The sequence below is a fragment of the Notamacropus eugenii genome, chromosome 1 (assembly GCF_028372415.1).
Source record: "Notamacropus eugenii isolate mMacEug1 chromosome 1, mMacEug1.pri_v2, whole genome shotgun sequence".
In the NCBI taxonomy this organism is placed as follows: domain Eukaryota; kingdom Metazoa; phylum Chordata; class Mammalia; order Diprotodontia; family Macropodidae; genus Notamacropus; species Notamacropus eugenii.
The window spans coordinates 241647665-241673212 of record NC_092872.1 but is presented as its reverse complement, the minus strand read 5'-3'; the positions used below and the strand labels follow the sequence as shown (position 1 = coordinate 241673212).

Below are 25548 nucleotides of genomic sequence, written 5' to 3'. Positions count from 1 at the left end.
GGAACCAGGAGAGCTGAAGGGACCAGTAGAGCAGGGTACCTCTTAGTCATGGACAGCCCAGAGGCACAGGGGCTAGGAGGTCCCTACCCTTCTAAGGCCCAGTGCTTTGAACTTCAGAGATCCAGGGGGATCTAAGGAACTTGGGGCAAGACTGCTCAGCAGGGGCTGAGGTGGCCCAGCACAGAGCCCCAAGTCTGGAACTAAAGCCAGAGACAGGAATAAACCAAAGAAGAGACTGACCAGCATAAATAATTATTGTAGAGCTAGAGATGCCCCATAATCTCGTCTAGAAAGAGACAGTAGCTTTGTGACAGCACAAGCCAAGACTCCAAGGAAAACATGCCTTGTAGGCAGCACAGTGAGCTGAGTGCCAGGCCTGAGTCAGGAGGGCCTGCTGGCTTCAAGTCTCAGTGCAAATCCCGATCGCTGTCAGTGTTAGCCCCTTCTGCTCTGTCGAGTATTTCCACTTTACGTTGTATATATCTTGTCTACACATAGTTATTTTCACATTGTCTCCCTTGTTAGATGATGAGCTCCTGAGAGTAGCAAATATTGTTTGCCAAAGCTGAGCACAGTGCTTGGCATATAATAGGTGTTTAATAAATTCTGAGTGACTAACTGGCCAATCAGCTGAGCTTCTTATCTAAAATTGTGGAGGAGGGGGAGGAACTAAACTTACACACTGTTTGGTGTAGAAAGAGATCAGATTCCAAGAGCATGATAAGGAAGGTGTGGTTTACTGGGAAGGAGAAGTCAAAAGCAAAACTAACTTCCTGGTCCCAAAAAGGAATGAAAAAGGGGAAAAAAAAAGCAAAGAACTAGGCTCCTACCTGTTGCCCATCCAGTAGGGACAGGCTGAACAAATTAAGTTATGTGAATATAGTGCAATATTATTGCATGAGAAACAAGGATAAAGATGATTACAGAGAATCTTGGGTCTCATGATCTGCTGCAGGGTGACAATTTCTACAAAGATGACAACATTATCAAGAGAAACAGCTTTGAAAGACTCGAATACAAGATCTGATGGGCATGGTGGTCAGCCATGTCTCTGCAGGCCCTGGGATGAAGAAGGTCGCCCACCTCCAGATGGGGCGGAGTCACCGTGTAGAAAGGCAGACTCAGCCACCGGGCTTATTTGTTCCTTCCTCCTCATTTTTAATTGGGTGGGAGAGAGGTTAACCATAGTGATGATTTTTTAAAAAGAGAGCCATTTAAGCCATTTTTAAATGGCCAGAAGAGAACAGAAGGAGGCACAGACAACAAGAAAGAGAGTTTTAGAAATAATGTGTGAAATGTATCCTATGCTTTCTTCATGAAACAGGTGGGATGAAATGGAGATTTCTCATTTTATCCACAATCCTCTTCTGATTTTATTTTTGTGGAAATGCTCATTTTGGGGAACATTGAATGTCAGAGTAAAAAAAAAATGGAAAAGAATTTTCATCCAATCAAGAAGCATTTATAAAGCAACTGTTTTGTGCCAGGCACAGTGCCAAGGGCTGGGGATCCAAGAATCAACCATATCAAAGGAACTTACATTCTAGTAGGGAGACATTATATACTTGTAGGGATGTGTAAAACATACAGAACAGCAGCCAGATAGCTTGAAGAGGGAACACGCTGGCTCCTTGACAAAGAGAGGACTAGAGAAGGTGGTGTTTGAGTCCAGTCTTCAAGGAAGCCAGAGACTCTAAGAGAGGAGCAGAGTTCCATTCCACGTATGGGAGGTTGGGGGCGGGGGGGGGGAGAGACTTGGCAGAATCAGGAGCTAGAACTGTAAAATGTGAGAAACAGCAGGTAGGTCACTGTGATTTTACCCTAGGGCAGAGAGGAGGTCATTGGGTTTAACAGTCGGGAGAGTAGTGGGTCAGTCTGAAGAAAGCAGTTTCAGTTTGGTGATGGGGTTGGAAACCAAATTGGGTTTGGAAGAGAGGTAAAGGATAGCAAATGGTGAATGTGGATAGTTTTTTTCCAGAAGTTTAGCTAAGAGAGGAGGAAAAAAGGAGGACAATGGCTACTTGGGACCTCTGAGGGTGTTTTTAATTGCATTAGTAGTTCCCTGTCCCATTAAAGTGATTTCCTTCAGTTCACTGGTATAAATTTCTCCCATACCTTCCATTTTTAAATAGCTATTTCTGACAGGGAGAGTGCCTAGACCTGTGATTTCCTCAGTGTAGGGAACTCCCAGATGAAGGAACTCTTACTTTTCTGCAGAAAGTTGCCTGAAGCACCAAAAACTTAATTGACTTTCCCAGGGTCATTTAGTCTATGTGTTAGAAGAGGGCCTTGAACTCAGGTCTTTCTATCTCCAAGGCCAGGTCTATATCTACTATGCTATACGGTCCCTCTTCTCCAGCTGTATTTGCTCTCAGGTAGAAGTCTTCCATCTCCTGAGTCTTTTTTTGGCCTTTCTCTTGACCTATTTCTAGAGAGAGTCACCATCAGTCCAGATGCCAAAGACACTGAGTTGTCCTGTGTGTCCTAGTGTTGCCTGGGGTTTCATTTGCTTTCTTGGCCATCCCACTGCACTGGTATCTTTAGGGAGTAATTCATGGGTCCTAACAGCCTGGAAATAGAATCAATTATTTTTTCCTGAATGCTTTATCTTGCACTTGCCCTTGTTGAAGCATTGACACTCCTGACTGTTCATACGACTGCCAAAGGTTCATCTTTAGACGTTTGGCATTTGGTTCCTGGCCATACTTTTGGTTCACTCAGATTTTTTTCTTTAAAATTTTTATTTTGCATTCCAAATCCCCTCCGTCCAGCCTCTCCCCCAGTCACTGAGAAAGCAAGAAATGACACCCATTACACACATAAAGTTGTGCAAAACATATTCCCACATTAGCTATGAGCAGCAGTGCCTTTTAAATAAGTTACAGTATTTCACCTCTTATTTCATCTGTGAAATGAGGAGATTCCATTCAGTAGCCTCTGAGGGCATTGTAGACCTGCTTTGGGTCTATAATCCTATGATCCTGAAGGTCCTTTTCACCCCTGAAGTTTTAGGATGCAGAAAAGATCTTTATTGTATGATGGCATATGCCACTATTACTTGTTGTTGGTAACCAGACGGGCAGGTGAGCTCTCTCCTGTGGCCTAGACGTGCTTCCCCCTAAAGAAAAGCAGCAGTGATTTTCCTGTATGTGGGTGGAAGAGTGACTTGTTGCTTCTTTAATTGGATCTCCATGTACTGATTCACTTCTAGGTATTTGGTCTTAGCCCCATCCTTTGCTTTAGTCTTTAAATGCAAACTCAGAGGAAGCTCCTCACTGTAGCTGCTAGACCTAGGAGATCCCAGGGCCAGGCCCTTTCTCTCTTTTCATAGGGGATCATCGAAGGAACAGGAGTTGCTTAATGTGAGGCTCCGAGAGGATGGGGTAGCTGTGTTCAAAGATTTGAAGGGGTTGCTGTGTGGAAGAGGAAATAATGGATGGATTTGATTTACTATGAGGGAACAGAACCAGGAGCCAACAGGTAGCAAATACTGAGGAACAAATTGTGGCTGGACATAAAGAAAATAAATTCTTACCAATTAGGGTTGTCTAAAGTGGAATGGGCTCCCAGAGGTTGAAGGTCTCAGAGCAGAGGCTAGAGGGGCCTCTCCAGGGGAATTCCTTTAGGGTCCATGTTGGCCTGGATGACCAGCTAGGTCCTTTTTCAATTAAAAAATTCTGTGATTGTGTGTATGCACTTAATGTAGTTGTTTGTGCTAAGCTGAGTTCCAGGAGAACAACTGCTCTGCTCCAGGGCTCTGCACATGGTAGGTAATTAAACATGTTCAGCACTGCTGTAGATTTTCCTGAGTAAAACGGAAGTGTTTTAGAAAGGCTGTTATCATGTAATCAAAATACAGGTTGTTTGAGCTGCCTGCCTTCCCTTCCCCAGCCCCCACCTGCTCATTTCTACCCCTCAGTTCAAGTGGTATTTTCCAAGCCACAGACTTTGAATTGATCTCTTGCTGGTCAAAGGTGGGCAGGATTGTTGCTAGTTCCTGCTTAGGTTACCTGACAAAGGAAGGTGTGCATCTGCTAATTATAACTCCTGTCCTCCCAAGCTTCAGAGCCTGCAGCAGAGCACTAAATCCCGATCTTATCAGGAGGCTTTTGGAGTCCTCCAGAGTCAGTTTATCAGCATCTGTTTCACTTCCTGGGCCTCCACTCCACCTACAGAAGGAATTTCTGTTGATTGTCCTGTAATCCCCATTCTGGCCCCTTTATACATCTCATTAACTCCAAGTGTTTGTGGTTGGAGCTGGTGGGAGAGCAAAGAGCATTCTTGTTTTTCTCTTCATACTAAGATTTGTAAAGTGGACTTTTGACATTGCAACATCAGACCAAGCCTGGGAGAACTGTAATAGATTAGACTTCCCTAACTATGTGCCTGGCTAAAGGCAAGCTAGTTTCTGAGCATCTGTAATTCCAGACATTCATCTAAGATATTAGTGAGATTTTAATTTCAGAGTTAATGCTCATCTTTCTAAACTTTTAGAGCCCCTTAGAAAATAGAAAAATAGAAAAAAGATAGAAAATAGAAATCCAGAAATGCTTTCTTTTCCTTCTGTCTAAGGGGGACTGTCCTGTAACTGAGGTTTAATGCCTAGAGATATTTGTAGCCTGGATCACAGGGTTTGAAAACTGTTTGTCTGAAGGGGATAGAAAGGAAGAAACCAAGCATTGTTCACATAGTGGCTTGAGTTTGGGATAAGAATTGCCAGAATGAAACCCAGTGTGATGACTTTTTCAGGATAGGGCAGGTTGATAGAGGTTGACAGACTAAAAGGAGATGACAGAAGGCACAAGAACCTTGAGTTGGTGACCTGTTTCTTTTATTTTCATAGAATTCTCGAGCTGGAGGGGACTTTAGAGGCCATCTAGTTCAGCTGCCTGCTTGAGGAATAATTGCCCTCGATATCAACATCCCCAAGAAATGGTCATCTCCTCTCTACTTGAATACCTTCACTGAGAGGAAACCCACTTGCTAAGGAGTCAGCCCATTCCCTCTATTAGACTATTCTAATCATTTAGCAACTTTATTCTTACAAGGATCCTCAAAGCAATCTTGTTGTTATTCGTCGTTTTTCATTCATGAGTCAAGTAGAAAAATACTAACCATGCTTCCAAATGTCAACCTTTCTTATACTTAGAAGAGAAGGATTGTGTTACCTCTGGCTTCTCCCTTTCAAATCAAACATCCTTTTAAGGAAAGGGTTAACTCTGTCTTGGGGAGAAGTGGGGAATGGGAAACTGAACTTGCTTTGGACATCTGAGCTGTGCTTTAATAAGATATTCCAGGTGGTCAGAATAATCCTAAAATAGGCTGGATTCTTAATTGCTTTTAAAGTCAGGCCCTCTTGTCTCCAGGGAGAGAGAGCTCTAGGGAATACTGACCCAGCTCCTGAGATTCTCAGAAGTATGGTAAGAATTTTTTTTTTAATTTTGTTTTTATTTTTAAATCACAGTAAAGAATAAGAACTGGAGGAATATTTAAACATCCATAAGCCGATGGATTTACTGCCAGCAGGAATCTAAGTGCCCATGTAGTCCAGCCCTCTCATTTTAAAAATGGGGAAACTGTGGCCCAGAAAGATGGAGCAGTTTGTCCATAGTCACACAGCAAAGTGCGTTAGAGAGCTGAGATTGGAATCCAGAGCCATTGGTCCTAAGCCCAGCATTCTTTCCACTGCACCAAGCTCCGGTAGAAAGCTATTAAAGAGAGGACTATCCTTTTACCACCTTTTCATGCCATTGGAATGTTGACACATCAACGTTTTAGATTCTCCTGCCAGATCCTTTCCAGTGCCAGAACTTCAGCTAACTTTGGGGCTGTGGAATTAGTTTCATCATCTTAGTCAGACAAGCACTGGATTGTGAGTGCATGTGTTCTTTTCTACCTAAGGCTTCCTGGGTGGACCATCTCTCAGTTTTCCTATTTTGATCACTGGCAGCAGCATCTCCCATTTTCCCAAGGCTCTAAACCTGAAGTTAGAATTTCTTCTTCCCTATTCTTCATCCTTGTTCCTTCAAAATGCCCGTTCTGTCCATCCCTCCTTTTCTTTTCCTGTTGTCCAGATGATGCTCTTTTTCCTGGCTAGCCTCCTGATTAGTGTCACTGTCCTTCTTCCTCCCTCCCATAAAATCCATTAGCCCCACCAGATTCATCTTTCCAGAGCAGCACACCCGTTTCCTAAGAAATCTCTACAGTAACTCTCACTGAACACCAGTCTTTCAGTGAACACGCCATGCTATTTCTCTTCTTTCAGGCCTTCATAATGTGTCCTGCCCTTCCCCATCCCAAATCCTCCACCCTCAAATGGCAGCCTAGGCCCACATCCAGAGGAGGCTGTGATGGCTAGCTTGCAGCTCTCCTTCCTGTACCCTGTCCTAGAACTTGGGATGGTATCGGAGCTGCTCTGGAGCTGAAGGGGAATGTTTTTTACAGCAGAGAGGCCTGATCCAGGATCAGGGCTCTTTTTTTTTCACTTAGCACAGGGCTGAGACTGAAAAAACCTTGTGTGGCTTTGGTCATGTCAGCCTTCTCGAGTCTCAGTTTTCTCATCTGCATAGTGAGGGAGATGAACTTGATTTCTACATCTCCTTTCCAGTTCTTCCTTCTAACATTCTGTGATTCTGTGAATAAGTAGTGACTAAAATTTAAATCTACGAAATTAAGGCATCAGAGTGCTAGGAACATACTTAAAAAAAAAAATACATGTTTTTGATAGCTTTTGTTTTTATACTGCCTAAATTTCCCCCAGGATCCCTTTCCCTGCCCTGTTCCCAGAGAGCTAGTCCTTATAATGACTTAAAAAAAAGGAAGAAGAGGAAGAAGGGACAAATCAGCAAAAACACCCACTACACTGAAGAAGTAAAAATATTTGCAATGTCCTGCACTTCTGCAAAGGGGCGGAGAAAGGAGTTTTCTCTTCATTGTGGCCAAGCTGGTTTTGGGACTTTTGTAACATTCATTTTCAGTTGTTCAGTGGTGTTGGTATTTTGCACTTAAATTATTGTCATCCTGTTTTCTCTGCTCTGCATCACTTGTAGGTTTTCCATACTTAGAAAAGCGGTTTTAATCAGGAGCAGTATTTTCATGAAAGATTTCCTTGACTAACTGTAGCATCATAATTAGTGAAACAAATGTTTGTACTTGTTAATTGTACTTTAAACACATTTCTAACATGATTTTTCAAACCAGGCCTCTCCTTACTTGGTGGGTGGGAGAAGCATTGATTTCTCCAGTTCTGCTAACACAAGAGTCATTTTCCCAGCTGGTGTGCCTGGAATAATTGGACTTTTCTTCCAGCAAAGTAGATTTCCCCACCTCCCAGCTGTAAAGCATAGTCTCATGATTTCACTCTCCCCAAACAAGAGTATTTGTCTTGTTGGGGTCTGGCAGAGAGGATTAAGGTTGGGTTCTGCTGAGGTAACTCTTGACCACAAGCCATTCTTCACTTATGGTTGAGTAAGAACCTTATTCCTGGAGTCTAGAAATTTAAAAGGCATTCTTGAATTCTAAATGAAAGAAAATAGGACCTCTGGATTTGGCCTGAGATTCACAAACTTTCTGGTCTCATATTCCTCATCTGATGAAGAGGTCAGACCCAGCAAGAACCATTAACCTTCTGATGTTCTGTGATTTGAGCCACTGTGTGGGAGAGACTCCCACTGACAGCCCATTTCTGGTTTGAATATTTATTTTGTGGAAAAAGCTGTTGATTCTGACTCCTTTCAGAATGCATCTAGATCCCCCAAGACCATAATGCACTCCCCACCCCCCAACACACACACACACACACACACACACACACACACACACACACACACACACACATTCCCTTGCCACGCGTGAAGCCTTTTCTTGCTGCATTATTTTGGAAAACAGTTCGTATCTCCCCTCCACAAACTAACTCTTGGTGCAGCTGAGCTGAATGGGCATACAGAAGCCAGGCCCAACTGCAGCTGGGGCCTGGGTGGGTATTTAGTGACAAACTGTCAGTTTCCTGTGGACTCCTGGTGAGATCAAAGATTTAGGAAGGGAGTTCTCAGGGAGGGAAGGCCAAAGGGTTGTAAATGGCAATAAGAGACCAGTCGGCGCTGTTGTTGGCTTCCCTCCTGCATTTCTAGGGTAATTCAATATTCTTGCTGACAGTGCATGAAAGGCTATTCCCTGGACTGGTTATACCTTGTGCTCAGTGGCCAATTCAGCTACACTCTCCTTCTTTTAGACCCCTTGATCTTTACAGTGTCCAGAGGCTTCTTGAGATTGCTTTTTCCCCAGCAGACTGAGAGCGAGGTATTTTGTTCCCTCTGCCTTCTCCACTACCCATCTGGCCCAGTCATCCTCATTATTCACTATTTCTCTGAGCTCGTAACTTTCTAGTAGTAGAATGTGCAGATCAGCCCCTGTCAAGGATTCCTCTTTCTTGTAAACTTGCATTGCACAAGTAGACCAACTCTTGTAAAAGTTGATCAGGGTGAAGAGCCAAGCAAATACTTGCTCAAACCAGTCATCCAGAAGTGGGGAAGTGGAATGGGGGGAACAGTCATAGAGAAGCTTTGGCTCTGAGAGGGTCCTAAGCCTTGTCTTTGCTCTTGGAGGTCACTGTTAATCCCGAGCTAGACAACAGCAAATATTTCACTGAGAATCAACGTTTATCCATATACCTAGTTACCTCTGAGGAAGAAGTTATACCCCCTCCCCCTCTACTTCCATCCTCAAACAGTGAAGATGATACATGGTGAAGCTTTTCCCACTATCTATTTATAGTATTTGGAATTTTGTAATATACAATCTTAGGATTTCAGTTGTCCATAGCCATGAGCAGTTACTCCTCTGTTTTGCTCTAGGCAAATAGCAGGCTGTTTTTTACTTTTCCTGGATGGGGCAAACAGTGAGATCATTCACAGAGCCCCCACCTCCTATTTCTTTGCAGTTGTTCTCCAGGCTTTGATAGACTGATTCCTGAGCTTATGGCATTTCAAGTTAAAAAATCCATTGTTTGACAGATTTTTAAGCCCCATAAACAATTGGCACTTAGTGGTGTATATTCAGGGACCAGACCATTCTTAAGAACTGATGCCATCCTAGGCTTAGGTGAAGCGGGGGGGAGCCATTGACTCTTGGGGGTCCAGGTGCCTCCAGCTTAAAGGATCTTCCCTTTCTGTCTCTCCTCAGCCAAGCCCTCTCACATGGGTGTTTGTTTTCTCACAAAGACCTGCAGCGCTCAGTCACACATACATGTTTATTTTTCTATGCAGTCTCCTGCTGTGGAAAGCTAGGTAGAAATATTCCAGTTTGTATATTGTGATCCCTCAACCCAGCTGAGTATTAAATGGTTTCTAAGTGGGCATTTCAGAGCAGCTGGAAGTTACTGTAATTAGCAAAAAGCTGGGTTTTAATCTCTCTTAGTGACAGCCACACAGAAAAATTCTCTTGTGAACAAAACCAGTGTTCAGGCCTCTTGCTAGAGCGAGTTAGAAATTGACCAGCCACAGTAAACAGCTGACTTAACAGAAGTGGCAGTAATCCCCCATTAAATGTCTTTCAGCTGATGGGGGCTCACAGGGTAATTGACTTTCCAGCAGGAATTACCAGCTCAACCAAAATTACTGGGCATTAGAGCAGCCCCCTGCCCTCTTGTGAAAAGACTGCTGCCGTTCAGCCTGCTTTTGCTGATGCTGTCCATCTTTATTATTCACTGTGTTTGTTACTACCAGATGACACCAGAATGCTGGTGACTGTGTGTATGTGTGTGTGTGTGTGTGTGTGTGTGTGTGTGTGTGTGTGTGTGTGTTTATGGGTTTCTTACTTGCTTAGTCATTGTCTTTCCTGAGCTTAGGGTGCTACAGTGGGGCTTATCACTAGGCCTGGCCAGTGTGATGAGCCACTTGAGCACATTTCATTCTACTAAGGGTGGTATTTGGGGCACTTTTTGCCTTGCTTTTTGTCTCACCACTACCCTGCCAGAAAGTGAGTGTGTGTATGTATGTATACATACCCACATATGTACTTTTATATGTGTATGTATGTATGTATAATATATACATATATCACATACATTATATACACAATGTATATATTTATATACATCTATGTATATATACAGATATATGCACCCCATATCTATATTTGTCTATTTCTCTATATAGCTATGTCTGTATGTCTCTCAAACTAGACTTCCTTTGAGGAGGCCAGAGAAGCCAAGCGACGAGAGTATCACCACAGGCTAGAATCTGATTCCTGTTTAGCATCTTAATCTCTTCTCACTCCTACTCACCTCACATTCGCCAATCTATTGTCAAACCTTGTTGTTTCTATCTTTATGACTTCTCTCATTTCTGTACCCTTCTCTTCATTCACATAGATGTTACCTAGTCCAGGCACTTGTCCCCTCTCACTTGGACTGTTATATCATAAATAGCATTCTTATTAATTAAACTTCCTGACTTCCAGTCCAGACCTCCTTCAAAAAACTGCCAAAATGATTTCCCAGCAGAGGCTACATGCCTCTCCTTCCCTCCACTCAGTAAAGTCCAATGGCTCCCTATTTTCTTTAGAATCAAATATAAAATGGAATCTCCTCTGTCTGGCCTTTCAAGCTCCTTACAACATGGCCTTCTTCTGTGTTCTTACACGTTTACTCCGTATGAAGTAACATATGAAGTTCAACCACATGAGCTTACTTGTTATTCCTCACACATGACACTATCCCTTCCATCGCCAAGTCTTTTCCCATGCCTAGAGTTCTTTCTCTCCTAACCTCTGCCTCTTAGAATTCCTGATTTCTTTAAAACTGGGCTCAAGCACCACCTCCTACAGAAGACTTTTTCTGGCCCAAGGTTACCCCATCCTCTGTATATATCAGTTTATCTAGATGTTCTGTCCTCCATTGGAAGGTAAGCTTTTAAGGATGGGATTTTTCTTGCTATCTTTAGGATCTAGCACAGTACTTGACACAGTGAGCACTTTTAAATGCTGATTGTTTGATTGATTGTCATGGTATTTACACCAGGGTTGTGGAGCTGCTCCCACTTAGAGGCATTTAGCTTCTCCCAGAAAATTCTGCTCCTTCCTCATAGATTGTATCACAGGCAGCAGCAGCAGTCTCTTGAGTGTGTGCCTGGGGTTAGTTTCGGGGTAGGAATTGCGGACTGGACAAGACACAGGAGAAAGAAAAGGAGACTCAGTTCAGCTGATCAGAATCAGTTAATCAGCATGTATTTATTAAGCACCTGTGGTATGCCAGGCATTGTGCTAGGTGCTGGGGAATCCAAATACCCCCAGCCCTCAACTTACATGGTACCAGAGGAGATGTGGATAGCACTTCTGACAGTGTGGCCAAGGTGCTGGGTTTGGAAGAAGGAAGCTTCAGGCTGGGGGGTCCTGGGCAAGTCATCCTCTCTGAGTCTCAACTTCTTCATCTGTCAAGTGGGGTTGATAATAGCACCTACTTCCCAAGGCCATTGTGCAGAACTAACAAGAGAAAATTTGTACAGTATTTTGCACATCATAATGCATTACATAAATGTTGTCATTCATTGTAGTTCTTCTTAATGATGATGATGATGATGATGCCAACTCCAGCCATTTTTGAGGAGGACTGCCCTAGCGCCTGGGGGTTGGGGTGAAGGGGGTTTATATGTGAGTGGAGAGAAGGGTGCAGAAATGAGAGATATCATAAAGATAGAAATGACAGGGTTTGATGACAGATTAGCTGCCTGAGGTAAACAAGAGTGAGAAGAGGAAGATGCTAAACCAGAAATCAGATTCTACCGCATTATGTTAGGGAAAGCCTCCTTTAGAAGGAGGTGCCCAAGTGATACTTGGAGGAGACTCAGGATTCTAAGAGGCAGAGGTGAGGAGGGAACCTATTCTAGGCCCAGGGACAGAAGATGGTGTGTGATTTGAAGGAACAGTGAGAAGTCCAGTATAGATAGACCGAAGAGTTACATGAAGGGCAGTATTAAAGGGAAGTTGGGGTCAGGTTATGAAGAACTTTGAAAACCAAGCAGAATTTTATCACTTTGGGCAAGTCACACCCCCACCCCCAGCCTCAGATTTCTCATCTGTAAAGTCAGAATCTCAGAGTTGGAAGGGACATCAGTGGCTGTGTAGTCTAATCTATCTTCAAAAATCAATCTCCTGCAAGATACATAGTATTGATCCAGCCCTTGTGTGAAGACCAACAGTGAGGGGTCTCCCATCACTTCCTGAGCCATTCCACTTCTGGAAAGCTCTAATATCTGACATCAGATGTAAATCTGCCTCCTCACAACTTCCTCCCATTAATGGCTCCTACTTCTTTCTCTGAGGCCAGGCAGAACAAGCCTATCCTCCAGAAAGGATAGAATCCAGGGATTGTTTTTCAGATTACACCCCCACCCCCAGTCAGCTTTTCTCCAGGTGTTGCTTGGGCTGATTCTACTCTAGCATCCTCCTGGTGCTCCTCTTTTGGATGCTCTTCTTTTTGTCAGTGGTCTTCCTAAAAAAAATTGTGTCTAGATCTGCTCACCTTGCCCTAAATGTGGTCTCAGGAGAAGAGAGGACATTAGAACTGGGGCCCCTTCTTTCTTCTTGCAGCTGATGACCCCACCACCTCCCCTACCTTGCACTTTCACGTGGAGATTTTTAATCCAATTTTAGGATTTTTTTTAAATTGAACTCTATTTAAATATTTGATTCTGACCAATGTTCTAACTTAAAATCTTTTTGAATCCTGACTCTTGTCATTTGGTATATTAGTTATCTTACCTAATTCTGGACAGATTTGATAAGCAAAGTATCTGTTATTAGTCCTTTGTTTTCAAAGAGGGTGGATACCTTCACAGGTGATGTCTTGACTAACTCATGAATTGGATTTAAGTGAGGCAGGACTGAGCAAAGTTGTCATCCTCACTCTCTTTTCCATTGAAGTCCAGTAGCATTGTAGCTGTACCTCTCTCCAAGTTTGTTACAGACTGAGCAAAGCACAGATCCCTTGGGCACTCCACTGAAGAACTCTTTGCCTGGTACTGATAGTACTACATTGAACTATTCAAGACAACTCTTTGGGGCTGGCTGTTCAACCAGTTCTGAAGGTACTCAATTGTGTGCCTGTCTAGTTCACATTTCTCTTTTTTCTATAAGACGAGTATGAGAGATTGTATTAGCTTCTTTGCTAAAATGTCACTAAAAGAGCATGTGATCATTCTCCTGATCTGCTAGTCTAGAAGCTCCATAAAAGATGGAAGCAGTGTTAGCCCAGCATAATCTGTTAGGATTCATTCCATGCTGGTTCTTTTTGCGTGTTACTTCTCTAGATGGATTTGACCTTAAAAGGTCAGCAAGGTGCCCTCTCACTGTGTCCTCCCTTCTTTTAGGCATCAACTCCCTTGCAGTTGTTTGTGTGGTGACCTTTCCAACCCAGAGATCATTCTCCTTGGCAGAGAAATGAGAATTGAAACCAAAGTGGAGCCACTCTGCTTTGTCTCACCAAGTTCAGAGTTCTCATCCTATCTGCTCTAAGCATTGATGCTGACCCTTCTTTGATATATAATTATATATATATATATATATATATATATGTATGTATATATATGTATGTATATATATATATATATATATATATATATATATATATATGTATGTATGTATGTGTGTGTGTATATATTTAGAACCCTTTGATGACAGATTGGCTATATATAGTTTTTAAAACCCTTTTTCTTATCCTTGGCTTACCTTTCCAGTTACTGGTCATAAACCATCTTTGAGCTTCCTCTTTCTCCTAATAAAGTGTAAAAACTAAAAAAATTTCTCTTTGTCATCCTGACTTTCCTCACCTTATTCTGACCCTCATGACCTGCTCTTATGGGGTTGAACTACATTTATGTTTTTTGTACCTGCCTTTAAAAAAAATTTAAATTGGTCAGTCATTTCCCTGAGCATCATATTCGTCTTCTTAAATATAACTCTCCCTTTTCCTCATTAGAGTTGTATCTTCAGATGTTCAACTTTGCACGCTCCCCAGGCTAACGTCTTCCTCATTTCTCAAGTTCCTTCTGGCTTTAAGATCCTGTGATATAAAGAGATCATAAACTCATGGATAGAGATAGAGATTGGGTGTATAGGTCTGTAGATACACATTGTTGTTTATAGACTGCCCATATACAGAGGATGACAATTTATTTGGGAAACATTTATTAAACACATTCTATGTACAGAGCACTATAGTAGGCACCAGGGAAGAGAGAGAATTTAGAAAAACTCCTTTTGAATGGGGATTCTTTTTCATTCATTGTATTTTACAACATCACCAAGTGCCTAGCTAGTCTGGAACACATTAGGTGTTTAATAAAGGCTTGTTTATGAAATTTATAATCTAGTAAGGAGATAAAAAATGCTTATGCAAATAACTGTAATGTTGGATAAGTGCATTAGAGAGGTACAAACAGTGGTTTGTAAGGTCCAGTTTGATTGTTCCTTACCTACCTTACCTTTCCACCCCTTCCCCCCCAAACTTTATTAAGAACAAAGTAATGGATGATTATCAGTTCTTTAAATAATAAAAATAAAATCACCTATATCTAGTTTTCTTTAAACTACAATGAACAGTTTCCACTGTAAATAGAAAGTGGATTTTAGCCTTACTGGTACCAAACAGATCTGTTGAAAAATGCAACATGTATTTAAATACTGTCTACTTGAAGGATAGATCACAAACCCTCAAATAAAAATTTCAATCACCACTGCCTCTTCCGTGGCCAGTTCTATGTTTCCTATTTGTAAATTCCCCCAGAGTCTCTTTTCTTCATTTCAAGATACATGATAGCCTTCTTCAGATCCTCTGTAATAACTCTGAATTTCTGTATCCTCTACTTCCATATCCCCTTCAGTAGGAGTGGAGTTACTAATCAGTCAAGTCAGCAGATGATGTAGTTTTACTTTCCCTGTCCTTTTAACAATGACATTCAGTTAGAAATTGAGAAGAAGCCCATCAATTGGGGAATGGCTGAACAAATTGTACTATGTGATTATGATGGAATACTATTGTGCTATAAGACATGATGAGCAGGATGCTCTCAGAAGATCCTGGGCTTACCTGAGCTGATGCAAAGTGAAATTTTCTATATACAAAGTAACAGCAATATTTTGCAGTTATCAGCTGTGAATGACTTAGCTGTTCTCAGCAATACACTGATCCAACAGAACTTTGAAGGACTTAGGGTGAAAAATGCTCTCCATTCCCAGACAAGGAACTGATGGTATCTGAATGCAGATTGAAGCATACTTTTTTTACTTTATTTTTCTTGAGGTCCCCTCCCCCCCGGTCTACGTTGTCTTTCAGAACATGACTATTATGGAAATGTTTTGCATGACTACACATGTATAACCTATATCAAATTGCCTGCTTTCTCAGTGTATGTGGGGGGGTGGGTAGGAAGGGAGAGAATTAGGAACTCAGAGTTTTAAAAATAAATATTAAAAAATTGTTTTTACATGTAACTGGGGAAAAATAAAATAATAAATAAATTAGTTTTAAAAAAAAAAACCCAGTGACATTCAAGCATAGATACATATCACCTTGGAACTGGAAGGTGCCTCCCTCAGTGGTCATGTGCTCTAACTTAGTACCTGAGTAGGAATCCACTCCCCAGCAGTTGGCTAGCTAGCTTTAGCTTGGCCTTAAAATGACCTTGAGACAACTCATTCTTACTTTTAGACAACTAAGTATTAGAAACATTTTCCTTACAATGAAAGGAAATTTATGCTGCTGCCCTATCTACCAGTTGCTCCTCTTGTGTCCTCTGAGGCCAAGTAGAGTAAGCCTTATGCCTTTTCCATAGCTCTTCAAATACTGAGAACAACTATCTTGTCTCTCCTAAATGTTCTTTTCTAGTTCCTTCGCCTTTTACTTCAGTGACCCAGCCTATCATCTCTCTCATTGACTTTCTCTACACTTACTCCATCTTGTCAATGATTTCCTAAAGTTTGGCACCCAGGACAGAACCAGGTCTCCAGATACAGAGCTTTAGGGTCATGTTCTGTGGGACTGATAGCTATGCACACTGCCTGAGATTTCAGCTTTTGGGGCTACTGTGGCACACTGTTGACTCAGCTTGAGCTGGTACTTCACCAAAAGCCAAGTTTTTTTTCTCATAAGCTGTTGCTTACCTGTGTCTTCCTTATCCTATACCTGTGTGGTTGGTTCTTTTAAACCCAAGTATAAGATTCTACAGTTGTCTGTTTTAAACTTCAGCCTATTAGATTTAGCCCGTTTATTCTAGTCTCTCAAGATTTTTTGGACCCTCAGGCTCCCTCTATCACATTAGCTGTTTTCCTACTTTTCATTTGAGTAATTGATGGCTTCCCTGAATTATAGCTTTTTTAATGAGAAAAAACTTTTCATTTTAGCAGCAAAGGCTGCTCTCTTCTTTTAAGTAATATAACTAGAAATTTCATACTTCCTAGGAATCCCGGCACTAGCTTCAAGGGTCTGACAGACTGGGTTTGAAGAGAGACGCCAGTTCCAGCTTCCTTTTACACCCTAGCCTTTTCTCTCCCATCTTTGTTCGTTTACAGAGATGGGTAGGAGGGCAAAGTGCATATTTTCCCAGGCTGCAGGATGATGGTGTTATTGTGATGGTGATGGGGGAAACAGCTAGAAGGATGTCTGGCTTCTTCCATGCGTTATACAACCTTTCTTGCCTTTGTCTTTGAGAAGCCCCCAGTCCTTTGATAATCATGTGTTACACCACTATCCTGCTGCAGTTTGAAAGCATTCTTTTCACCCTATTCCTTCCTATTTTTTTTTCAATCATGCCATGAAAACTAAAATGACTTCAATGTTAGATTTTAATGAGGAACTGTTTATTTTGGATGCTTTCTGACCAATATTTCATGTGAGCCAGAATAACTGAATTGCAGAAGACCTTTTTATCCTTACCTTAAATTATACCTTAGCCTTTCTACTTATCATCTTTCCCTTTCCCTTGTAAATTTCTTCTCTTTGTTCCTTTTCAGAATGGTGGTTTGACCTGGAGTGATGATGCTGATGGAGGACGGGGAAGAGAGATCTCTCGAGATTTTGCTAAGGTCTGTGCTATTTAGTATGGTGACAGAAATTCTTTGGGTTTAGAAAAAAGTTTATTTTCATGGATCATTTCTCTGGTATTCTACCCAAATCTCTCAAAGCTAAGGATAGGGGTGGGTCATGATTCCTAATTAGGAGGGTCCCCCAAATGGAAGCAGGTAACTATTTGTGTCCATGGCATTGTTCTACCAGCATGATGGTATTTGACATCATTTTTTTTTCTTGGGGGATGGGATTTGCAGTTGTATGAACTGGACAGTGACCCTGAACGGAAGGAGTTCCTGGATGACCTTTTTATCTTCATGCAGAAGAGGGGTGAGTACTCATATTGACCAGTCTCCTTCCAGAGTCCTAGCTCCAGAGTCCCACTGAGAGGGTCCTGCTGATCAAGGCTGGGAATTGTAGTAGAACCAGCCACCAAAGTAAGTATACAGGAGTCTTGGAGGAATCTGAATGGGACGTTCATACAAATCCTTCCCTGTCTGTTTTCACTCCAATTAACTGGTCCCAGGAGTCATTTCAAAATCGAATGTGGCCTCCATTTTATCATCCCAGCTGCTCTGTTGTTCGCTCTGACCATCGCCAGGGCCCCCTGCAGTCTCTCGTACATCCTGGAGAGTGAGAAAAGTAAGTGGAAGAATAAAAGCCCCTTAGGATTTGTAGCAGAGATCTGAAATAATCCATAGAAAAGAGAGGCCAACCCTTCTCTCTGTTCTCAAATGGCTCTTTGATCAATACTTCCATTCTCTTGGTTAGCACATTGTTACAGTTCAGTTGTGAAATGTGCCAGATTCTCCCTGACTCTTTATTCCTCCTTGCTCTCCATCCCTCCCCACCCCCTACCACTAGGGACCATGGCGTGACTGAGCCTGGAGCCTAGTGTGTTTCCTTCCTGCTTTACATCCTGTTAGAGGAACTGGGTCACTAACAAGGTCAGCTCTCAGGAAACACGGGCAGGAATCATGAACTCCCCACCATAGAGCTCCTTAGCTCCCCTTGCACTATCACCCTCAGTTACTCAAAGCCACAGGAAAGACTTATGCCTACCATGTTTCTTCTCATCCCCTTGCTTCAGTGCCACTACTGGGGTTCATCCATCAGTCTTTTTGTGGGCAGAGAAATCAGCATTTCCTGAAAACGGGAGGTTAAGAAATGCTGGTTCAGCCTGGGCTAAGATGTGTTAGCCATTCTTCCTAATTCTGCTCCCCTCGTCATCTTTTTTGCTTATGAGAATCATAACAGCCGCCTGGCTAGGATGTATGTAACCACAGGATTGTTTGAAGGCATTGGAAAGTTTGGAGTCATATTTTTCCCAGCCATCAATTTCTGTGAAAACAGGGTCTAGGAAGGCTAACTGGTTATGTTATCTGAAGCTGCACATATCAGTGTAAGTGAAGAAAGAAGGATATAATCCTGAAAATGTATGTGACTGCCAGCAGAAAACCTCCTGCTTACTCAGGGAGAGAGAGAGAAATCCACTTAATACTTTGGTCTCTCCTTCCAATTACCTTTTAATTATTTACAAGCTCCACAGGCCCAGCTGGTGCGAGCCAGGAGCTGATCCTGCTCGAAGGGGCTGCCATAGCAATATAGATTTTAATCAGCAGTGTATTTCTACTGTTTTATTTTCTTCTTTATTGCTGTGCTCATTTCCCAGAAGGATTTTAAAGGGAAATGGAGGAGTAGTATTGGCCCTGCCAAGACAGAAAAACAGTCAGGACAGCCTTACCAGACTATGGAGAAGCTGAGCAGGGAGACTGGAGACCTTGGGCGGGTGGGCCTGACTTAAACAAATCATCTCCTCATCAGAAGGCAACAGTGAAGAGTCAAGATTAGAGTTTGTTGGATTTCAGCTGTCACTTGGCAGACCAGGTTAATTGGCAACCTCTTTGGGTTTAGTGTAAAAATCTCAGCTTGGGTTGTTGGGAATTTGAGGCACTCTAGGGGCGGAAACACTGGATGTACTCATTTCTGTATGCCATTTGTTTGGGCAGTCAGTATTTATGAAGCATCTATTATATGCATAACACTTTGCTATAACTTGACTCTACCACTCAACTTGATCTGTCTAGCCTGGGGTCATGTTAGCCAACTCATGGAGTTGTTCAGCAAATTAGTCAACATGCAACATTCAATGCTTCTCTGTGCCAGGCACTGTCCTAGGTGCTGGGGATAGATACAGAGACCAAACATGAAACAATCCTTGCTGTCCAAGAGTTTACATTCTATCTGAGGAGGGGTGTGTGTGTGTGTGTGTGTGTGTGTGTGTGTGTGTGTGTGTGTGTGTGTGTGTGTGTACACACATACAGAATTAAGATGTACAGGGTATTCCAAAAGCTAAAAGCTGCACTAAGACACTTGGGACAGCCTATATAGAATAATACAAAATGCATATAAGAAAATTAAGTACGTGGTAATATAAGGGAGGGTGGCAGAGACTAGCAGCTGGGAGAGATCAGGAAAAGCTTCATGAGGAAGGTGATGCCTGAACTGAGAGGGAAGAAGGGAGACAATGCCAGACATTGGGAATGGCGAGGGTGAAGAGGTGGCAACTTGTATGTGAGGGACAGTGAGAGGATTGGTTTTTCTGAATCCCAACGTGCAGGGTGGGAGCCGCAAAGATTGATTGGGGCCAGGTCTTGAAGGGCTTTATAAGCCAAACAGGAGGTTAGTTTCTCCTAGAGGGAATGGGGAGTGGTATGGTCAGATCTGTGATGAAGGAAAGTCATGTTAGCAGTTGTGTGGCCGCTGGATTGGAGCCCCAGCAGCATCTGCCATAATGAGCACCATGATGACTGAAGCTGGTGCTGTACATGCACATAGAAGAGGTCAGATTTGAAAGACATGGAGGCAGAGACAAACTTTGGCAGTAGTGGCTTTGTCGGGGAGAGAGCAGAGGGTGTCCTGACCCCAGGCCTGGTGAGCAGGAGCTGAGACATCCAGGAGACGCAGTACTGGAGCCCAGCAGAGGCGACATTTGGTTTGTTCCATTTGGGCTCCAAAGGGTAGAACCAGGATTGGGGATAGGAGTTGACTTTGTGTCAGGACAACTTTGTGATTCTGGGGGATAGGCTGCCTCGAGGGGGTGGGGTCTCCCTCTGGGGAGGTCCTCAAACAGAGTCCACTTGTCAGGTGGCTCAGAGGAGGGATTCCTTTTGGATTGGACTAGATGGCCGTTGACATCTCCAACTGTCAGATTCTGTGACTGAGAGAGATTGGGGCGGCATGTAGGGAGATCTGGAGGTTATCCACATGAAGATAGGGAACCTATGGGAGCTGCTGAAATGACAGGAAGAGAAAAGAGGAGGGACTGATGAAGCAGCCCAGGGGACGGGGGCAGAGGCCTAGGAGAAAACTGGCCCAGAATGCCATGGGACAGAGTACTAAGATGAGGAAGGTGGTAGCAGCATCATGTAGGGTGCAGGCACCCAGAAGGAGAGCCCTAAGGAGCAGCTAGCTCCCTTGAGAGGCCTACTCTGACTCTTCCAGACCATAGTGACATCATCTTCTCTAAACTGGAACATTTACCTGTACATTGCACAAGGAGGCAAGAGGTCATCTTGCTCTGCAAGGTCCCTGCCTTTGACCAGGCAAGGATGTGCCCCCACCCAGCCTGTGAGTGGGCTGTCCCCAGCTGCAGGCACTGAGAGCAGTTCATCTGGTGGAGTTCCCTGCCAGCCTTTGTATTCCTCTCTTCCCTAGCTGCAGCCTTCACACTCTAATCTTACAGGATCTTGGTATCTTCAGATTGTTATGAGTTATCAGATGAGAAAGTATGTTTAAAATACTTAATAGACAGAGGGCACTATATAATGTGAGCTCTCATTTGGAAGGGCAAAGTGGTTGTATTGGAAAAAATGTAAGACTCAGAGCCATTTGAAGTGGGCAGGGTCACTTATCTTAGGCATTATCCTTATCCTTATATAAATGGGAATAATGAAGCTTGAATTGCCTGCATCCTAAGGATGTTTGGAGGAAAGTACTTGGTGAATGGTAAACCTGAGCTATTCTTACCTGAGATCTCTGTGATTACCACAGGTACCGGAGCATTGACTTTATCTGGCCTTTTTTTTTTTTTAAACTAATCTATGATTTCTTTGGTATAGAGAACTCCTGGTAAGGAAACTCCTAGCTATGCAAATTAACAGCTATTCTGCAAATTATAATCTTAGAGATTTGTCTGAGGCACTGAGAAGTTAAAGAATGTGCTCAGGATCCTCAACTAGTAGGGCAGAGAAGGCATGTGCTCAAGGTCATCAGCTTAGTAGGGCACAACAGGCATGTGCTCAGGGTCTTCCTGTCCCCAGGGCTGGCTCTGGTCCACTCTGCCAAGTGGCGTCTCATCCCTTTCCTAACCCAGTTACTCCTACAGTGGGGGTTGTTTTTCTGCAGCATCTCACCTATTCCAGCTTCTGTCCCTGTATGACAGCTCCCTCTCTCTTTTCAGTGCCAATGGCATGACTAGTACAGAGCAGCTCATTTATCTTTTCCTATCCTAGTAAGGGAAGAAGATGGTGATTACCATTATTCTCATTTTACAGATATGGAAACTGAAGTGCAGGATATGCAGGGTACTTTTGTACAAGGTGATGAGGTGAATCTAGGACTAGGAGCAGATTGATTCATTTAGTGGATATTTCTTTTTTAATTATTTTATTTGTTTTCAGTGTTCTGCAATCACTTCCATATAACTTAGATTTTTTTTTCCTCCTCTCTCTTCCTCCTTCCCCCCTCCCTCCTTCCCCCCTCCCTGATATGGCATACAATTTTATTTAGCAGATATTTCTTGAACCCCTGCTCTGGTATGTGCCAAGCTCTCTGCTGCACACTTTGAGGGGGCAGGGGCAAGGGTGCAAAAAAACAGATAATGCTCAATGATCCTTCACTTGAGACATTGACATTCTAGGTAGGGAGATGAGGTAGAGGCTTAGGAAAAGTTAGATGACATGAGACCTAGCATAATAAAAAAAAAAAAGAACTATATGGAAAGACAAGAGAGTTGAGTTCTAAACTCTGCCATTCACTAGCAATGTTTCTTTAACCTCTAGACAAGCCTCCATTGTCTTGCCTGTAAATGGGGCTGAGACCTTGCCTAGTCAAAGTGATTTCCTGACTCTTTGGTTAAATTTCGTATGACTATTTTATTGATGTTGGTGTCTGATCCTTCTGCTATATTGTAAAGGCCATGAGGAAGGGAATCATGTCTTATTTAAACTTGTATTGTCCCCAGCACCTAGCACAATGAGTGCTTTTATACGTATGTACACATGCACACACACACACATATTTTAGGGGAAGGGTATTCTAATGGAGAGTAGTAGGAGAGAAGTCTGGAAAGGAAGGTTGACCCACCATTATGGCAGTTCCTTAATGATGGGCCTAAGAGTCCTTTGTTCTATAGTCACACAGTCTAAATCATTAGAAAATTGTAAACAGGGGATTGACATGATCACTTAAAAATCATTTCTATAACACTTTTAAGGTTAAAAAAAAGTTTTTGTCTCATAACAACTCTATGGGTCAAGTAATAGTATTCTCAATTTAAAAATAAGGAATATGAAAATAAAAGAGGTTAAGTGAGACAATCCATAGGGAAGGCAGTGCTTTAGAAACATAACAACCAGGGGTATAAAGGACAAATTTGAGTGGAGAGAATGGAAGCCCAGTCGTGAGGCTATTTCCATTCTATTTGCCATGCCTGCTTTTTGAGAAAATACTCTCATTCTGAAAGTCTGTCAAGGAGACTGGGCATTCATTGTGTATCTTAGATGTGTGAAGCCTGGAATCTTTACATTTCACATGTGAGTGAGAATAAGGGCCCCTGCCATTTGTGACTTTCTTGTCATTTTAAATTGAACTTTCTGAGGTCCATGGGATAACACCAGCTCTTGGCTGGTGGGAAGAATAAATGGCAAATCTCACAAGAAGCTTCCAAAAATTCCCAGAGCTTGAAAGGTTGCAGGTCCTTGTCACTGGTGTCAGAATGCTGGGGCACAGTCTTAACGCAGGTTGAATAGATGAGGTTTATTTGCAGCAGGAGCACAGCAGGCTATCCCTGAATGATTGCAGCTGCAAGTGATAAAATGACTTTCCTGTGGCTAGAATGCCTAGAGAGGTAGAGAGAGGCTGTAACTCCCTTTTTGTGTTCCTGTATAGCTCTTCCCCTCTTTTAATTGTTTGGGTGAATTGGCTTCAAATGATGGATTTTTCAGCCTATAATCATTACCTTTGATTTCTAGGACAGACTTGTTTCTGCTTGTTTTTTCTTGCCCTCATGCTACTGGTCAGTTTTCTTTACCATCGGGGCAGCCTGCTTTTACACATTGGAAACTGGGCAGGGAGCCCCTGGGCTGTGGATCCTGCACTGTTCTTTCAACTTCTTGGCCCTTCTGGGGAGACCACATACCTCCTGTTCCGAACAGCCATGCTGTAGGGGAGTCTACATGGCTTAGTGTCTGGGGAGTTGAATTAGACTGAGAAATAGTGGATTCTAGGAGTGGAGCATGGACTGGAGGGAGGAAGAACAGTCAGTAGGCTTGTGTTCAGGCATGTGGTGACTGGACCTTCCTTGGTGTGGTGGCACTGTTGGAGAAGAGAAGGCAGTGTACTCGAGAGATGTTACAAAGATATACTTGACAAGGATTGGCCATAGATCACATAAGTTGGGGGCAGAGAATGTGAGGAGTTGAGGATGAAATGTTAGGGCTTGAATAACTGGGAAGATGATGGTGCCTTAGAAAGTAAGTAATAGGGAAGTTGGGAAGGGGACAGGGTTTAGGGGAAGAAATCATGAGTTCAATTTTGGGCATATCTACTGGACAAGTTCAAGATTTTTTTTTTAAATAATATTTTATTTTTTTCCCCAGTTACATGTTAAAATAATTCTGAAATGTCAAGCAATCTGATAATAGGTTATACATGTGCAAACATGTAAAACATTTCCGTGTTAGTCATTTTGTACATGGAGACTCGAACAAAAAAAAGAAAGTGGAAAAATAATATGCTTCGATCTGTATTCAGACAATATCAGTTCTTTTTCTGGAGGCACATAGCATGTTTCATTATTCATCCTTTGGGATTGTCTTGGATCACTGTATTGCTGAGAATAGCTAAATCATTCAGTTTTTCATCATGTACAGTATTGCTGTTACTGTATACAACGTTCTCCTGGTTCTGCTATCCAGGTTAGCAGAATTTTCCCAGAATGATAAGGTCTGTAGAGAAGGCATCAGGAGTAAAGGAAGTGGAGGCACTGACTGTAGAAGGCCTTCTCAGGGAGTTTAGCTACAGAAGGTAAGAGAGATGTGGGTGATAGCAGGGATGGATGGATGAAGTGAGGATGGGAGAGAAAAGGGCATGTAGGTAGTAGGGAAGCAGTCAGTAAACATGTATTAAGTGCCTACTTTGTGCCAGGCATTCTTCTAAGTGCCACTAGATAGGGAGAAATTGAAGATAAGGGAGAGAATGGGGATGATAGAGGAGACAATCTGTAGAAGAAGACAAACGGAATGAGATTACTTGTGAGTATAGAGGGAGTAGCCTTGGGAAGAAGGGTCAGTTCATTGTATGAAACGGGGTGAGAAGGAAGGTAGGGGCAGAAGGCTTCTATGTGATAGATGAGGAAGAGGGGATAAGGGGGAGCTCTTGACAAATTGCTTTAATTTTTTTTTGTAAGATATGAGACAAGGTTCTCAACTGAGAGGATGCAGGGACGGGGAGTCACTGGAGATTTGAGGACAGAGGAAAAGATTTGGAAAAGGCACTATGGTGAATGAAATAGTGAGTTAGTTAGGGAGATGTAAAAAGATTGCGTTGCAGCCGTGAGGGCTTAGTCAAAGTCAGGCAAAATGAATGGGATATGAAGCATGGTCTGTTCTGGTGATATGGGAGCAAATTGTGTACAGACACTTAGCAGTTAAAACAACTTGATCCAGGGTCGAGGCTGAGTGGATTAACTCCCCTGCTACCCAAGGTCATATTTTGTGTGGTGTAGTCCAGATATGTTTTTCCAGGTGGGGAGAAATGGAATAGCAGCACATCAGAGGGCAAGATGGCAGCAAGGGTGAGGAAGAGACTGGAAGCTATGTGAGTTATGAAAGCAGCGTAACCTGCTCCAGTGTATGCAGGTCTTTGTCATCGTTAGGTCCATCTTGAGGGGAGCTTTATTGGTAGTATCACTACTAAAGCACATTCTGTGTATGGCATTTGACTCCACAGATGCCAAAGCTGAAGCTCTCCCCATCCCCCAGGACACTCTTCCTCAGTTACTGGAAGCCAAACTGAGTTAAATAAGTCATTCTTGATGTTAATTATTTGAGAAGATCGTTGCTGGTTCTTAGAACCCTTTACTTTCTCAGCCCCACCCATACTTACATATATACATACACACACATTGGCTAACCAGTTCCATGTAGAATCCATGGGCTAATTAAACTCCCTAGTGGTTGTTTGTAAATTATTCCCTAACTTCATCA

General features: G+C 42.7%; 1 protein-coding gene across 1 annotated transcript in view; it reads left to right on the top strand.

The window, feature by feature from the left end:
- ARID3B (AT-rich interaction domain 3B) overlaps positions 1-25548 on the top strand; it is a 52759-nt gene that overhangs the window by 11974 nt on the left and 15237 nt on the right. Inside the window, exons 3-4 of the mRNA XM_072628367.1 lie at positions 17005-17076; positions 17317-17389. Coding sequence (XP_072484468.1) covers positions 17005-17076; positions 17317-17389 — 145 coding nt within the window. The remainder of the gene's footprint in view (positions 1-17004; positions 17077-17316; positions 17390-25548) is intronic.